At 42.8% G+C, this 16,887-nt stretch overlaps 1 protein-coding gene across 3 annotated transcripts in view; it reads right to left on the reverse strand.

The window, feature by feature from the left end:
• camsap2a (calmodulin regulated spectrin-associated protein family, member 2a) overlaps positions 1-16,887 on the reverse strand; it is a 180,468-nt gene that overhangs the window by 21,832 nt on the left and 141,749 nt on the right. For all 3 annotated transcript variants that reach the window (XR_013887869.1, XM_080195831.1, XM_080195830.1), the window contains 3 exons: positions 15,648-15,720; positions 12,152-14,354; positions 3,167-3,300 (listed from right to left, as the gene is read on the reverse strand). Coding sequence is in view for 2 of the 3 variants with exons in the window: in XM_080195831.1 (XP_080051957.1) it covers positions 3,167-3,300; positions 12,152-14,354; positions 15,648-15,720 (2,410 nt within the window). In the remaining variant the exon portion in view is untranslated. The remainder of the gene's footprint in view (positions 1-3,166; positions 3,301-12,151; positions 14,355-15,647; positions 15,721-16,887) is intronic.

Below are 16,887 nucleotides of genomic sequence, written 5' to 3' on the forward strand. Positions count from 1 at the left end.
CAAACACTAGATCTTCAAAGTACTTTACAGTCAATGAATTACTTTTGAAATGTAGTCACACTTGTTACAGAGTTAATAAGTATCTACTGATGACCTGACAGGTAGGCTGGATGCATCCTTTCAGAAAGACTTTGAGTGAGCCTTTCTGAATGATACCAGTCAAAATGCATGACTAGAGTGTTCCACTATTGTATCAAAGTAATAAAGTAGAAAATAAAACTCCATTGGTCAGGCTGCAGCAAACCCAATGGAGGCGATTCTCCCAAAAGAATTCTAAGGGCCCGATTTTACCATTTGGCGTCTAAGGATTGGATCCAGGTGTGATACAGATCCGAGCCCGGAATCCTCTTTACAGCACACCCATACGCTTTTTTGCCGGCTCCTGTCCGATCTGCATAGTGGGCGGGGTTTAGTGCTGCTGGAATGATCAGAGCTCTGAATTGCGCATGCGCAGTTCAAAAAAAATCTGAAGCAGCACACCTGGACGGGAAAGGAAAAAAAGCAGACAGAGCAGCTCTCTGACAAATGGAAGCGTTGGCAATAATTATACCTGCTCTTGTTAGAGAAAATATTGTTCTAACAAACTGATAACACTATTAAACTCAAAGTTTCTGTCGAAAGATTACACTTGCATCTATTTCAACTGTCTACTTTTGCCCCAGTAATGAATGTGAGCTGCTTGGGTTATTTTAGGCTGATTGTGTCTACTTGCAGGGCTCAAGTGAAAAATAAAATTTGCATTTCTGAGAATCTTCGACCACACAGAACAAAGTACATCCATATCATTTTGACTGTTCATTCCTGTTGTGATGTGGAGATGCCAGCGTTGGATTGGGGTAAACACAGTAAGAAGATTCACAACACCAGGTTAAAGTCCAACAGGTTTATTTGGTAGTAAACACCACTAGTTTTCGGAACGCTGTTCCTTCGTCAGGTGAGTGAAGAGTTCTGATCACAAACAGGGATGGAGAGGGTGAAATTGCCATTGCTGGTGGCGTAGGCTGGATATCGGGGCGCTCTGAAAACTCAGAAGGATGGTCAAGAAGGATGGTGGCTGCAGACTGACTTCACAAGGGCAGAGAGAGCTTCGGAGGTTCCCCTGCAGAATAGAAATCCGCTTCGGATTTTTATTTTGCAGGTCGTTTGCAGTGCGGATCTGGAACAGACCAGAAGAAGGTAAAGTGGAATTTGGTGGTAGAGTTGGTTACGCGGTTCATTAAAATCGATTTAAATGCATGCTAATGCGCTTAAATTGTTGGGCTGCCCGATTCAGGTGGGGACTGGATCCGTGCCCGAATCGGGTGTCAATGAAATCGCGATCTGCTCAGATTTGGGTGCAGATCGCGTTAAAGGCCTGTTGCCTGAATTTACCATGATTTTGCGCCCAAAAACAGGCATGAATTTTTGGTAAAATCAGGCCCTAAATGTCGAATTTGCGTTAAAAACTGGAGTAAATCCCACTGGTTTTTCAGCGGGACTTTCAAAATGCATCTCCCACGTTCTGTGCACTGCAGAGGGCACTAGTGTAAATCATGCAAAATGTCAGGGAAGGGGGCCTAGTACTGCTGAAGAGGCTGAAATCAGCACGTTGAGTGGGCCACCGTGCAAGCGCTGATCTCTGGAAGATCACTAAACATGTATCGAGATCACAGACATTGCAGGCCTGATTGCTAGTCTCTCATTCCCCATGGACATTACTGGCCTGGTCGCTCTTCCCCCCCTCAACAAGAACAATTGCTAGCCTCCTGGCCTTCCCATCCCCCACTGACCCGGATATCACTGGTCTCCCCATCCCCCACTGACCTGGACATCACTGGTCTCCCCATCCCCCACTGACCCGGACATCGCTGGTTCCCTGGCCCCTCCATCCCCCACTGACCTGGACATCGCTGGCTCCCTGGCCCGTCCATCCCCCACTGACCCAGACATCAGTGGCCTCTCCATCCCCAAAGACCCCAACATCGATGGCCTCCCCATCTTCCATTGACCCAGACATCAGTGACCTCCCCATCACCCACTGATCCAGGCATCACTGGCCTCGCCATCCCCTACTAACCCAGACATTGCTGGCCTCCCAGCACCACCATCCATTCCCTTCTCTCTCTTCCCCCCACCTCCAGCAACCTTCTCACACAGAGCACTGGCCTCACTGCTGCCTTTCACACACAGAATTCTGTGCTGCCATGCAGACCCCCTGCCTGTGAGCATGCCCCCGCATTGAGTGAGAGCCTTGACCATGACACCCCCTGGACATAGTACCTTAAATTAGCACCTTTGGAGATGATTCAATCTCTACCGAAACCAGGACGCTGTACATTATTCACAATGAAATTTAACTAACGGGCCCATGACTGGCCCACATTGACTGCACCTAAAGTCCCTTAACAAGCCAGAGCTGTATAGAAGCTGCAATTATGGACACAGGCAGGAAGATGGCCTCCAAGAAAAGTGGTCCCAGATTTTCAGAGTGTAAGCAGACCCGCACTGGAGGAGAGGGACCATCACCCTAGGGTGTTGCAGGTGATGGCACATCGTAGTAACCAAGGCAACACTGCAAGGGTGGCGTCCGCAGTGGAAAGTCTGGCGAAAGGATTTGGCCTCATGGGTGACAGGGTCCAGGCCATCCTGGAGACACAGCGGGCCATGGATGGGGCTGTTGCTGGGATTTTGGAGACACAGCAGCCCATGGCTGTGGGCCACAACAACTTAGTCCAGTCTCTAATGCTGAAGGCCAGCAGAGCTTGGCTAGCTCACAGAATGCTGTAACAGAGTGCCTCTAGAGTTTGGCCCAATCACAGACCAGGGGGCAGAAACATCAGCCAAGTGATATCAGAGCTTCTGGACCTCAGCCCAGCCATTCTGGCGTCCCATGGAGTGTCCTGGAGCCTATGGGCATCCTGAGGAAGGAGGAAGGGCTAGTGCCCATGTCACTGCCTTCCACCCAGGAGACTCTGGATGTCTCGACAGTTTCTGATTTCCCCCCTTTCTCACACTGGGGCAACTCAGGGCCAGCTGGATGAACAGGGTGGCACAGAAAAATCAACGTAATCCGCAAGTTGGCTGGGGCCCTCCAGGTCTCGGCACCCCAGGGGATAATTCTGTAATCTTATTTGAAAAGACAAAGTATCTTAAAAAATAGATGGTTATACTTCTGACCACGCAATACCTGGCTTCTTCCTTCCTCTCTTCCAACTCTGCTTCTAGTTGCTGTCGGCGAATCTGTTTTTCCTTCTCCCTCCTCATACGTTTCTCTAAGAGGGCTGCTCGTTTCACAGCAATTTCTTCAGCTTTCTGATCATCCTTTAAAAGTAAAGAATAAATGGGGAATTTGCTTATTAATAAAAAGTAAACCGAAAACAGTTTAAGTATATATAATTTGAAACTATAAGGAATTGCATTAGAAGAAAGCTATATCATCATCGACAAAAACTGCAGAGATCAGATATCTCAATGCTTAATGTTAACTTCAACTTCTACACAGTTAAGTCTAGAAAAAGTGATGCCGATACAGTATTATGGGATTGACCATTCAGCTGCTTACTGTCCCCGTCAGTATGATTTAGTGATAAACTTTGTGAAATGAATGGGGAAAATCAAACAAAAGCTCTACAGACAGCCTCAAGTATTCAAGAAATTGCTAACAGGACTTGGAATATTGCACTCACAGCATAAAACTCAAGAGGACATTTCAATTCTTTCTTTCATTCTAATTTTCCATGATGAGCGTTCTTTTATCAGAAAGAGTCATGGATAATTTTGTAATTTTATTTGTAAAGGAACAGAGGGTCAAGCCATCCAAAGAAGTAAAGAAATGCAAACATCTCCAGAGGCTCACTTAGCCTCAGTGATTGCCATACGCTAGAACAGAAATCATAGCGGAGATGCAATGGAAAACACATCCCTCGAAAACAGCAACTACAACTTGCTGGAGGTGATACATGTTTTATTATTCACAATTCCTTTCCTTTAAGGAGAACCATTAACTGAAGACCGTTTTAGATTGAATGTACATCCCTACTCATTTACTTCTTATTTCTTTCTCCCATATCTCAGGGCATGTCAAACTGCTCCCTTCTGGAAAAGGAGGTATGACAATAGCTACTACTTAATTTGTGATAACTGCACAAGCCAAATTATATGGCTTGCCCTCAATTTTGCTGCCCAATGGAGAAAAAAAAGGTTTGAAATAAGATTCTTTCAGTTTAAAAAAATCATCAACATGGTCCAAATAATTCAAGAAATCTGCAACTTTCACAGCCACGGAGAGGGGAAATGTGCACAAAAGTTCCTTTTCTGTTTGAATGCTGTTGCACCCATTTTGCTGAACTTTATTATTTCTTCCAACCACTAGGTGCCAGTATACAGCAAATTTCCATGAAAATAAAATTAGAATCAAAGCAGAGTCGCTAGAGTAGGTTACGGCAATTGTTATTGGAAAAACCTTCCTGCAGTTGTTACAAACTTTAAAACTAGTGTGGTTGCACGGAGAGCAGGAGATTTTTGCCTGGGGTTCCCTATTCCATGTGCCCAATCTGATTGAATACATGATGGAAAGGGATACAAGCTGTACTGCTTTAACAATTTCCTCATTTCTCAGATTCGTCCAGATACCATTAATACTAAAAGAAGAAAAATCAAACTGAATGTGGAACATATTAAGGGAACTGTTGAAAAGTCATCACAGACTGGCAAGTACAAAACTTGAGAACTGTTAAGGATATTCTTAGTGACGTGCTCAATTTACGTGGTGTGGAAAATAATGAAGTAAGAAACAGTATTACACAGAATGTGGGTTTTAACGCTACAAGCAGCCTGGATACCTGCAATATGAGTGAATGAAAGTAGCCAGATCTTAGGATTATACAACGATAATCAGTAAGTACAGTTCTCACAGACCACACTCAGTTTGACAGACGGATACCATGCTTCCTCCTGGATGCCCATCTGAATGTGTTCAAATAACAGAAGGTGTGCCTCAGGGTACAGGCTAGGGCCAATTCTTTTGCTAATCCTCATTAATGAAGCCCTTTTGATCTCAAATACTAGCAGTACATGAATGATATGACAATTGTAAAGTCTAGACTATTGAGTGTTGTCAGTGAGGTTCAGGAAACTCTCAGTGAATGGTGTGAGAAAACAATATGCAGCCAAATGCTTCTAAGTGTAATGCCATACGAGTAGGCTTTGATAGACATGAGCACATGTCTTGACATAAGGTTAGGCAATTACACCTTGGCAGAAGTAAAAGCCTTGAAAAACCCGAATAGCCAAATTCAAGCCAACCTGAAATGAGATGGCCAAGTGGACAATACGCTTAAAAAACAATAAATGGAAATTCGTTCTCAGATCTTTTATTCTTTTCAGACTTCCTGTCAACAAGATACTGTTTACCTACACTGGCTACATCTGTCTCTTCGTTGAATATGCTGTGCTTATGTGCCAACCTGACCCCACCATATATGCAAACCACCCAGATTAAAAAAATACAGTAGCTGCGGCTGTGACTGATCTTAGACTCTCAGCACCAGTCATACAACAATGCCCTTCATGTCACAAAGCTTGAAACAATGCAAACAAGAAGAGTTAACACTTGCACTAAATTTGGAAAATCCCTAATGCAATCTACCCAATTTCCAGAACTGGTTACTACCACCAGGCCCAGTCAAGGTCACCATAAGTTGTAGGATGGGAAAATGCTGATGTAGTTCTATTCCTTTCATGGTTTGGGTCCTCAATTAAATGCCTACATGATGAAATCTATATGTATTTCAGTGCCTGTAATGCAGGAATGATGCATCAGTTTGTAATTTTAAGATCATTTTAATTCAATATTTCTTCTTTGAATATCCCATACACCATTTCCCTGTTACCTGCTGAATGTTGTTTGTCTACTTTTGGTGCTGCATGATCATCACGCTTTCATGTTTTTAACTTGGATTATTTCATTTGTGTGTGAATTTTCTGATGTAATACTGTAATTCCACTTGTGGTCTGTGAACGTGTTTCTTGGATAAAATACCATAATTAATTATATTGGTGCAAAACAAATAAAGCATTTCCTTAAAAATTGTTACTTTGTGCAGAGAGCCTACTGTCAATAATAGTGCTCACTGCAGTTTATGCACAAGTGCCACAGTAGCTTCAGGTGAAAACCTGCTGTCAGAAATGCAGCTCACCATTAGCTTCAGGAAAATGGAAGCACACTGTTATCTACCTCACTGTTGAAACATATTGAATGGCATGAAGTTGCTGTATTTATGTGGCTGGTACAATTTAACTTCACCACAGAATATTAAATCAAGTCATTTTACGCTCAATTAATCTTTAGGTGAGATGATGAATGTTCATTACTGACAGTGCTCCTTTCTGGTACTAAATATCAATAATTACAAGTGTGGAGTCTCACTTCTTCAAGCTTTAACTGAATGTATTTCAAAACTAAAATGAACTGTAAAAAGCTTCCTTTCTGTTTATTTCCCTCTATTTTCAGTCTTTCTTTCCTCCTCTTCCTTAGTCTGCCTGAAAATTAACAATGAATTCACCCACTCTTATTTGTATATACTTTTCATTCCTAGTGCTGTTAGTTTCACAATCCCTTGATCTGGTTAAGGAGATATACAGTTATTCTTCCTGTTCATTGAGATCCCAGGTGTCCTGCCAATTCTTTCTCATATTTGCATCTCAAATATTATGGAGATTCATGGGAAAAGTCTGACTGGACAATCTAAAAAATGAGATGTTCAGGTTAAGGTTTTCACTATTAATGACAAGATCTCTTTCATATTAAGTAAAAACAAATACCTTTATATTATTATACCAGCTTCACATCAAAAGGGATAAATGCTGATCTCAATATATGCAACATACTTTATTTGATTACCAGGTTTGCAGAAATGTGTTGCAAGCTCTATTCTCTTATTTAACATTTAAATATTTACTACAAAATTAAACACTTATTTTAAGGAAATATGTTCAAGAAATTTTGATCATTCTCTAGGTAGAGTTCCCAGTCTCAGCCATGAAATTGAGTGCCAAGCTGTAACAACCCCTTTTTAATTAATAGCCAAAATGGATAAGTCAACCATCTAACTTTATGGCCAAGTCAAAGTGAGCTTGACAGAGCCCAAAGAGCAGGTGGGAGGAAATTAAGTGCCTTAACAAAACGGTAGGGTGCATCACAAATATTTCATTTGTCAGCATGGCAAATATGCATATTTATGCATATTTTGTGGGATGCGTATTTCATTGAAAACTCATTCAAGCCATTTCTGTGCTGTGATTGACATTTTCAATGTTAAAAGAGTCATACCTCGGGTGGGATTTTCTAGCCCTTTCTGCTGGAGGGATCTTCCGGTCTCGCCAAAGACAACCCCCCACGATGGGTTCCCTGGCAGTGGGGCAGGCAAGTCAGAAAATACCTGCAGACTTTGCCAGGATTGGAAAATCCATCCAGTGGCTAATGGACTTCTGCAATAGCCTTACGAAAGCCCACCATCAAGGAGAGAAGGGGTTGAAAAATCCTGGCCTTTGTGTTACACAGTAAGAAGTCTCATAATACCAGGTTAAAGTCTAACGGGTTTATTTAGTAGTAAAATCCACTAGCTTTCAGAGCACTGCTCCTTCGTCAGGTAAGTGGGATTCTGTTCACAAACAGGGCATATAAGGACACAAACTCAATTTACAAAATAATGGTTCGAATGCGAATCTTTATAGGTAATCAAGTCTTAAAGGTACAGACAATGTGAGTGTGGAGAGGGTTAAGCACAGGTTAAAGAGATGCGTATTGTCTCCAGACAGGACAGTTTGTGAGATTTTGCAAGGCCAGGCAAATCGTGGGGGTTACAGATAATGTGACGTGACTGAGGCTGTCTTCATGTGTGCGAAACTTGGCTATCAGTCTCTGCTCAGCAACTCTGCGTTGTGTGTTGTGAAGGCTGTCTTGGAGAACACTTACCCAAAGATCAGAGACCGAATGCCTGTGATTGCTGAAATATTCCCCAACAGGAAGCTTGCCTGGTGCTTGTTGAGCAGTGTTCATTCATCCATTGTCGTAGCGCCTGTATGGTCTCCCCAGTGCACCATGCCTCTGGACAACCTTTCCTGCAGTGTATCATGTCGACAACGTCGGCCGAGTTGCAACAGTATGTACCATGTACCTGGTGGACGGTGTTCTCACATGAGATGATGGCATCCGTGTCGATGATCTGGCATGTCTTGCAAGGTTGCTTTGACAGAGTTGTATGGTGTTGTGATCACTGTCCTCCTGAAGGCTGGATAGTTTGCTGCAGACAATGGTCTTTTTGAGGTTGTGTGGTTGTTTGAAGGCAAGAATTGTAAGTGTGGGGATAGCCTTGGCAAGATGTTCGTCTTCATCAATGACATGTTGAAGGCTCTGGAGAAGATGTCGTAGCTTCTCTGCTCTGGGGAAGTACTGGACGACGAAGGGTACTCTGTCCACCATGTCCCGTTTGTTTTCCGAGGAAGTCGGTGCAGTTTTTCGCTGTGGCGCATCGGAACTGTCCATCGATAAGTCAAGCGCCATATCCTGTTCTTATGAGGGCATCTTTCAGCACCTGGAGGTATCTGTTGTGATCCTCCTCATTTGAGCAGATCCTGTGTATACAGAGGGCTTGCCTGGAGGGGGTGACTTCTTTAACCAGCTGAGTTTCTGTAGGAAGTCCGTAGTGAAGCAACAAAAGCTGGGGATTCTTTGTACAATGGGTTTCAGGATGCCCTCAACACAGCCAGAGAGATTCTCACACAGGGTCCCGTTGCCCGATACGATGGGATGGCCAGGTGTGTTTGCCTTGTGAATCTTTGGGAGGCAGTAGAGATCTCCAATGCCAGGATCTCCAAAGAACCCCCAGCTTTTGTCACGATACTATGGACTTCCTACAGAAACTCAGCACACACAGAAGTTGAACCAAGAGCACTCCTCATCACAGTGGATATCTCGGCACTCTACACCAACATCCCCCACAATGATGGCATTGCTGCAACTGCCTCAGTACTCAACGCCGACAACTGCCAGTTTCCAGATGTAAGTTTACAATTCATCTGCTTCATCCTGGACCACAATGTCTTCACCTTCAACAACCAGTTCTTCATCCAGACACACGGAAAGCCATGGGGACCAAATTCGCACCTCAAAATCTTCATACACAGGTTTGAACAAGACCTGTTGTTGAACACCGCACAGGACGTTCAACCAATGCTTTACACTAGATACATCGATGCATTCTTGTTTTGCATTCTTGGACACACACACCTCCATTAAGGACGGTCACCTCAGCACTTCACTGTACTGCAAGCCCATGGATAATCTCACGATGCTCCACTACTCCAGTTTCCACCCTAAAGACATTAAAGAAGCCATCCCCTATGGACAAGCCCTCTGTATACACAGGATCTGCTCAGATGAGGAGGATCACAACAGACACCTCCAGACGCTGAAAGATGCCCTTATAAGAACAGGATATGGCGCTCGACTCATCGATCGACAATTCTGACGTGCCACAGCGAAAAACCACACCGACCTCCTCAGAAGACAAACACAGGACACGGAGGACAGAATTCCCTTCGTCGTCCAGTAGTCCCCTGGAGCGGAGAAGCTACAACATCTTCTCTGGAGCCTTCAACATGTCATTGATGAAGACGAATATCTCACCAAGGCCATCCCCACACCCTCACTTCTTGCCTTCAAACAACTGCACAACCTCAGACAGACAATTTTCCGCAGCAAACTACCCAGCCTTCAGGAGAACAGTGACCACGACACCATACAACCCTGCCACAGCAACCTCTGCAAAATGTGCCGGATCATCGACACAGATGCCATCATCTCACGTGAGAACATCATCCACCACGTATATGGTACACATTCTTGCAACTCAGCCGATGTTGTCCACCTGATACGCTGTAAGAAAGAATGTCCCGAGGCATGGTACATTGGGGAGACAACGGATGAACGAACACCCCTCGACAATCACCAGGCAAGAGTGTTCTCTTCCTGTTGGGGGACACTTCAGCGGTCACGGGCATTCAGCCTCTGATCTTCAGGTAAGCATTTTCCAATGCAGTCTTCACGACACACAACAAAGCACAGTCACTGAGCCAAGTTCCACACACATGAGGATGGCCTCAACCGGGATCTTGGGTTCCTGTCACATTAACTGTAACCCCCACAACTTGCCTGAGCTTGCAAAATTTCACTAACTGTCCTGTCTGGAGACGGCACACATCTCTTTAACCTGTGCTTAACGCTCTCTCCGCTCACACTGTCTATATCTTTCAGACTTGATTACCTATAAAGATTCGCATTCCAACCATTGTTTTGTAAATTGAGTTTGCGTCTTTATATGCCCTGTTTGTGAACAGAACTCCTACTTACCTGACGAAGGAACGGCACTCTGAAAGCTAGTGGCTTTTGCTACCAAATAAACTTGTCGGACTTGAACCTGGTGTTGTGAGACTTGTTACTGTGATTACCCCAGTCCAACACCGGCATCTCCACATCATGACTTTGGGTGATACACTTTGGCCTATAATTTGCTCTGAGTAGCAAATGGATGATATTAACCTAAAACATGCACATGGGTTTTGTATAGGTTTTTCACTGGGACTTGTGGGGATCAGAAATCCAGAACAGCAAGGCATCTTCTACATGGGATCTGGGACCTGCACGAACAGGGGAAGCAATTATGTATCTCCTTAACTAATTAGATTGAAGATTCCTTACTGAACTTCTCAGTTTGAACAAGCTCAGGTAAATTAGAATAGTTAAGTACAATGTCAAATTATGTACATGAAAATAAAGAAAGACAGGTTAGAAATAAAGGAGGTGCATAATGTCGTGGAAACATCTCTCTTTATCTCTTGAGTGCCCTGCAAAAATGCTTAACATGCTAGATGGACACTGTGGACTTTTAATAGATACGTAGAATTTGTGCCCTTCCCTGAAGTCACGTTTTGAGGATAGAAAAATACAACTGCTTAAGAATAAATACACCAATATTGTCTCCCCTGATGTTATCAGGGAATTAATTGTAAAACCTAAAGTTGACAACCCTGACAAGTGGGACCCTAACTGCTAATGGGTGAATACCACCAATGGCAGAAAGAAGCTCTTAATAAGGTAGTAATTGCCCATTTACTCAATTGACGGGGGTAGGAAAGCCATCTAGAGGTTAACCCATCTAAATTTAATTGGGACAATGACAGGAAGGCCACGCTCTGCCTGGTTGAATGCCATTTTCGCCATTCAACGCACCCCTGTGGGAGGGTATTTAAGTCTGTCCGACTTGCTCCTGCTTTACAGCATGTTAGGATTCTTACTGAAAGTCATAATTCAACGATAAATCAAACTTCACACTTAGTCTCATCTTCAGATATAAAATCATCTTCTTGAGATCACTTGGTTATAATTGACAGGTAGGCCCATTAAGCCTGTACCAACAATAATCCCACCGAGGCCCTGTCCCTGTAACCCCATGTATTTACCCTGCTAATGCCCCTGACACTAAGGGTCAATTCAGCATGGTCAATCAACCTAACCTGCACATCTTTGGAGTGTGGGAGTAAACTGGAGCACCCAGATAAAACCCATGTAGACATATGGAGAACGTGCAAATTCCACACAGTCACCCGAGGCCGGAACTGAATCGGGTCCCTGGCGCTGTGAGGTAGCAGTGCTAACCAGTGTGCCACCATGCTATCAAAATTCAACAGTGCAATGAAGTACCAGTCTGGATTGGGTGTTCAAGAGCAGAATTTTACTAGCTCCCACCAGCTGATTTGCAAAACTGGATCCCATAAAATTCTTTCAGTGGTCTTGCTGTGGCCTTCCCACTTGTCTTCGACCTGTAGGCAATTTTGTGGAGCATGGGTAAGGCCTAGGACAACCTGCCTATCCTCACCCAATTTAGGCCCTTAAATGGCCAATTAGTCATTGCTTAAGGGCTCCATTCCACCCCAGCCTCAATCTCAGACCGAAGGCATAAATGGACAGTTTATTGGCAGAAATACTGAAAGAACATTAGTTTTTACAATGATATAATATTGCTTGAATTAAAGTTTTTAATCTGTGATGTCATGATTGCTATTAATTAATTATCATGATGTAATTCAAGAAAGCATAAGATTTGCCACTTACTTTAAAGAAAAATCCACAACACAATTTCTGTTCTTCAAAATTTTCTCTTTCGCCATCACCTTCATTTGCCTCATCTATTTCCACTTCCTCCTCTGAAAGCTTTAAATCTGAAAGGGAAACTTCAATCAAGCTTGCCTTTGTGGTCTGATCAACAGGATGTTTTCTTTTAACAGGACTATCAAGAAGAGCTACTGATTTTTCTCTGGACACAGGTGAAACCGCAGGTTCCACAGGCTGCACTTGATCCTCTTTCTTCATTTCATCCTCTTTCTCCACTTGATCCTCTTTCTCCACTTGCAAGGACTTTTCTTTTGTCAGTTCATTATCCTCTGTCTGAGGCTCAGTCTCCTCATTAGTTAATTTCACATCCCTGTCTTTTGAGGAATCATCGGGTGTATCATCTTCAAGAAAAATGAATGATCTGGTCTGGAACTGGCTGGGAGAGAACTTTCTAAGATGAGGAAGACTATCGACAGAACGTGGGGCAGTGAGGACACGATTTAATGGAGTTATCTTCAATTCATTCGGCCTTGATTTTGAGTTTTTAACATGCGAGTATGAAGACCTTCTGTGAAAAGTCTGAGGAGATCGTTGAGTGGAACGAGGAGATTCTCCAGAGGAGGACAGTGAAGGAGAAAGTGACCCGGTTGATCTTGAAGAAGATCGAAGTTCTCGGACTTGCTTTTGTGGTGAAGACTGAGGAGGAGAGATTACCCACGCTTGTTGTTGTTCCCTCATCTGCATTATTAATTCCTGCTGGTTTGCCAAACGTTGCATTTCCTGTTGCAGCGCGTGCAATGCTGTATTCATTTTCTCAATTAACCTGTTGTACTCTATGACATCAACATCTCCTAACGCATCTTCAGTGGTGTTACTTAAATTCCAGGCAACTTGTTTCTCGGACTGAGTTGCAGTGGCAGGGGATTGAAGGCCACCTTTACCACTACCTGCTAAGTTACCATTTATTCCAACTGCCTCAGGTGTTTCATCATCTTTTTCATGAATGCTCTCTGTTTGTAACAATTTCCTCTCACGTGACAGTCTGTCTCCATGGTCACCATGGGGTTCTTCATTTAATGGGGAAATTCCATCACCTTTCTTTTTCACAACATTCAAAAATGCCGTCCTGCCCATTTTTTGTCTTTGCCTTGTAAAGGCAGCTTCAACTTTCTTTTTCTGGGCTTCAATGGCTCGACGTTTTTCTTCCAATTTCATTTTAAGTTGAATCACTTCAGATGCCAACAACTGAGCGGGATCTCTCATCTGCCTGAATGGACTCAGTTCCGGGAGCTGACCACCAGACACAACACCTGGAGTGTTAAGTTCTGAACTTTCTGGGGTAGTCTTTTGGGAACTACTACTGCTTAACCTGGCATCTGTGATATTCTGCTTTTTGAATTTTTGTTCAGCAAAACTAGTCATTTTAATTGCAGAACCTGGAGAGATGCTATTTCCAGATTGTAGTACAACATTCAATGAGTCTGAACTTGGAATTAACATATCATTATGATCATCACTTCTTAGATCAGAATCTTGAGGTTTGGAAGAATCTTCCATATCAGAATCCAAACTAACAGTGTAATCTCTTAAGGAAAAGTCTTCGTCTATTGTTTCTTGAATATCCTCAGATGGCACATGGATCCCTGTGTCTACCTCAGTATTGTCAGTCAAAGGACTGATAGCACCTTTCAGCTCTGCAATGGAATCTAGGCTGCTGGTTTGATTCATTTTGGGTTTAACAGGGATGTCATCGGCATTATTAACATGTAGGAAAAAACCATCAGATATTTGCTCAGATTGAAGATCTGGGTAGAGCTTGTCTACATGATGAATTATCTGTAGTGCTTCTTCAATACTTGGTGGGATATCAAAACTATTTTCCTTTGGCCCATTTGGTACTGTACCTTGCATGGATCGTCTTCTCATGGTATCATTCACCAAACTAGACCTCCCAATGGAACCTTCAGGTGGCTTCTCAGAATTGTGGTTCGACAAATGCATTTCTTCTTCTATTCCATTGCTCTGTCCATTTATTGGATTAAAAGATGCATTTCTTGCTAAATGTTTGGGAGTATTGTTGACGTTGGAAATCAAACTGTCATTACTGATTGATCTAATTATTGTCCGGTTATTTGCAGTGGATGTATCAATGTTGTTGTCTGAATCAAAGGGAATATTGAAAGACACCGCTTGGGGAAAGGCTCTATTTAAAGAAAAACAAAGATGTATGAACCACAGATCTTCAAATTTCTAAATATTAAAACTAAAGGATTAAAAATTGGGCAGCAGGAATTATTTCAATAGTAGTTACAGATTACAACTGGATTCAATAGTAACTGCATGAGTTGCACAAACATAGCATATTATTAAGAAATGAAGTGTCATAAACCCTAAAGTGATGTTAAATATCTCAGTACCCTTTAATTAGATCTATTCATACTTCCATCAATAATCTTATTCTACTGTTGCTTCCTTCCTCCTTATACTTTAATCTTAGTAAAACATGAGGAACTCCTATTGCTTCAAACTATGAGCAAAAGACAGCACCTTAGTACAATGAGTTTAAGCTTAAGTTGATTTATTATTGCCATAAGTAAGCTTACATTATCACCGCACTGAAGTTGCTGTAAAAATCTCCTAGGTGCCACACTCCGGCGCCTGTTCAGCTACACGGAAGGAGAATTTAGCATGACCAATGCACCTAACCAGCATGTCTTTCAGATTGTGGGACAAAACCAGAGCACCCAAAGGAAACCCATGCAGACATAGGGAGAATATGCATGCTCCGGACAGATAGTGACCCAAGCTGGCAATTGAACTCAGTGTCCCTGATAGGGTGTCCCCAATGATAGGGTGTGCAAGGAATTTGGGAGGATTATAAATTGGTAAAGAGCTTATTGTGATGACAAAAATATATTAAGTATTAACAAATATTAACAAAACTTGTTAATGTTTTATATACAGCAGGATTCATTTGTACTAGAAACTAAAGTTCATTACAGGTATATTGAAAAACTGACGAGCAATTTCACCGAAGCTTGAGTTTTAATTGAAGCTGAAAAATTAAAATAAAATTAAAGTTTATTTATTAGTCACAAGTAAGGCTTCCATTAACACTGCAATGAAGTTACTGTGAAATTCCCCTAGTTGCCACCCTCTGGCGCCTGTTCGGGTCAATGCACCTAACCAGCATGTCTTTCAGATAGTGGTGGGAAACTGGAGCAACTGGAAGAAATCCACACAGGTTCAGGGAGAACATGCAAACTCCACACAGACGGTGACCCAAGCCAAGAATTGAACCCTGGTCCCTGGCGCTATGAGGCAGAAGTGCCACCGTGCTGCCCACCACCACCTGCCAACCACAAGAAAGGGTTTGTTGTTGATTCCATTGACCACTTCAATGAGACTCTGCTGGGATTTGAATGCAGGACCTTCTGATTACTAGACACGTGCTTTAACCAACTAAGGCACAGAACTTTAAAATGGTATTGCCAACCTTTGTTTCTTTTCAGGCCAGGTTCCTGCATAACCCTCCACATAAGACATGGATGTAGATTGGCGCATGATTCCTAAAAGAATAATTTTTTTTAAGTGACAGGATTTTGACACAAGGGAGGTAAAAATTCTTTTTAAATGAAAATGATACAGTTTCCATTTCTCCATAAAGTTAACAAGTCTAAACTGTAGATTTCTTAGTTGTGTGCTGGAAAAATCAGATTCAATATTTTATAAATCAAAAGGAACTTTAGGATCTTTGCCATATGTATTCCATTCTAATCCACAGTAGAGTGTAATAATTGATTGTTACCACATGTCTTTGCAAATGATCTGCTCTCAGGTGTGTGACTGAAAATGCAGAATCAGTGCGGGAAGAGGCCATTCAGCCCATCAAGTCTGCACTGACTCTTTGTAAGAGCTTCCTGCCCAGGCCTTATCCCTTAACACTGCACATTTACTACTGGGGTGGTACAGGCAATGCTAACCCACCTAACCTACACACCTCTGGACACTAAGGGCAATTTAGCATGGCCAATCCATCTAACCTGCACATCTTTGGATTGCAGGAGGAAGCGGGAAAGCCATGCAGGCACAGGAAGAAACTCCACACAGTCACCCAAGACGAAATCAAACCTGGGTCCCCGATGCTATGACGTAACAGTGCTAACCACTGTGCCACCCAACTGGTGTCTGTTAATGTGACACAATGGTGCATGACTGGTGAGTTACCGGGTGTCGAGGACCTAGAATTTTAAAAGCACAGACATCTCAGAGGGTGATAGAACTGGAAGAGATGGGGAGGATTGAAGCCTTTGAAACCTTTTGAAAACGTTTTAGAGAAAAATAACTAAGCCTTGTTTAATTGGAAGCCATTGTAGGTTAGTGGGCATATAGCGATGGATAAACAGGACTTGACGAGAGTTGGGACATAAGAGTTGAGCTTTGGATAAGCTTAAGTTTGTGTGGGGGAAGATGAGAGGCCAGCCAGGACTGAGTTGGGATAGTCTGGAGGTAGCAAAGGTTTCATACAGCTTTTCTCCAGGTGAAAATAGGTAGTTTAGTGATGACACACATCTGATCAAATGTGTGCACTTCCAAGCTTTTATTTACAAAAACACATACTACATATCATGTACAACCAACTCAACAACTGTAGTTTCAAACAATGAGCACAGGTAAATCCACAGTTAACTTATGTGTTAGGCTTAAGGATGCAGAGATGAAGGCCATACCCGGCT

This window comes from Carcharhinus amblyrhynchos, chromosome 9, assembly GCF_965287045.1.
Source record: "Carcharhinus amblyrhynchos chromosome 9, sCarAmb.v2.hapA, whole genome shotgun sequence".
Lineage (NCBI taxonomy): Eukaryota > Metazoa > Chordata > Chondrichthyes > Carcharhiniformes > Carcharhinidae > Carcharhinus > Carcharhinus amblyrhynchos.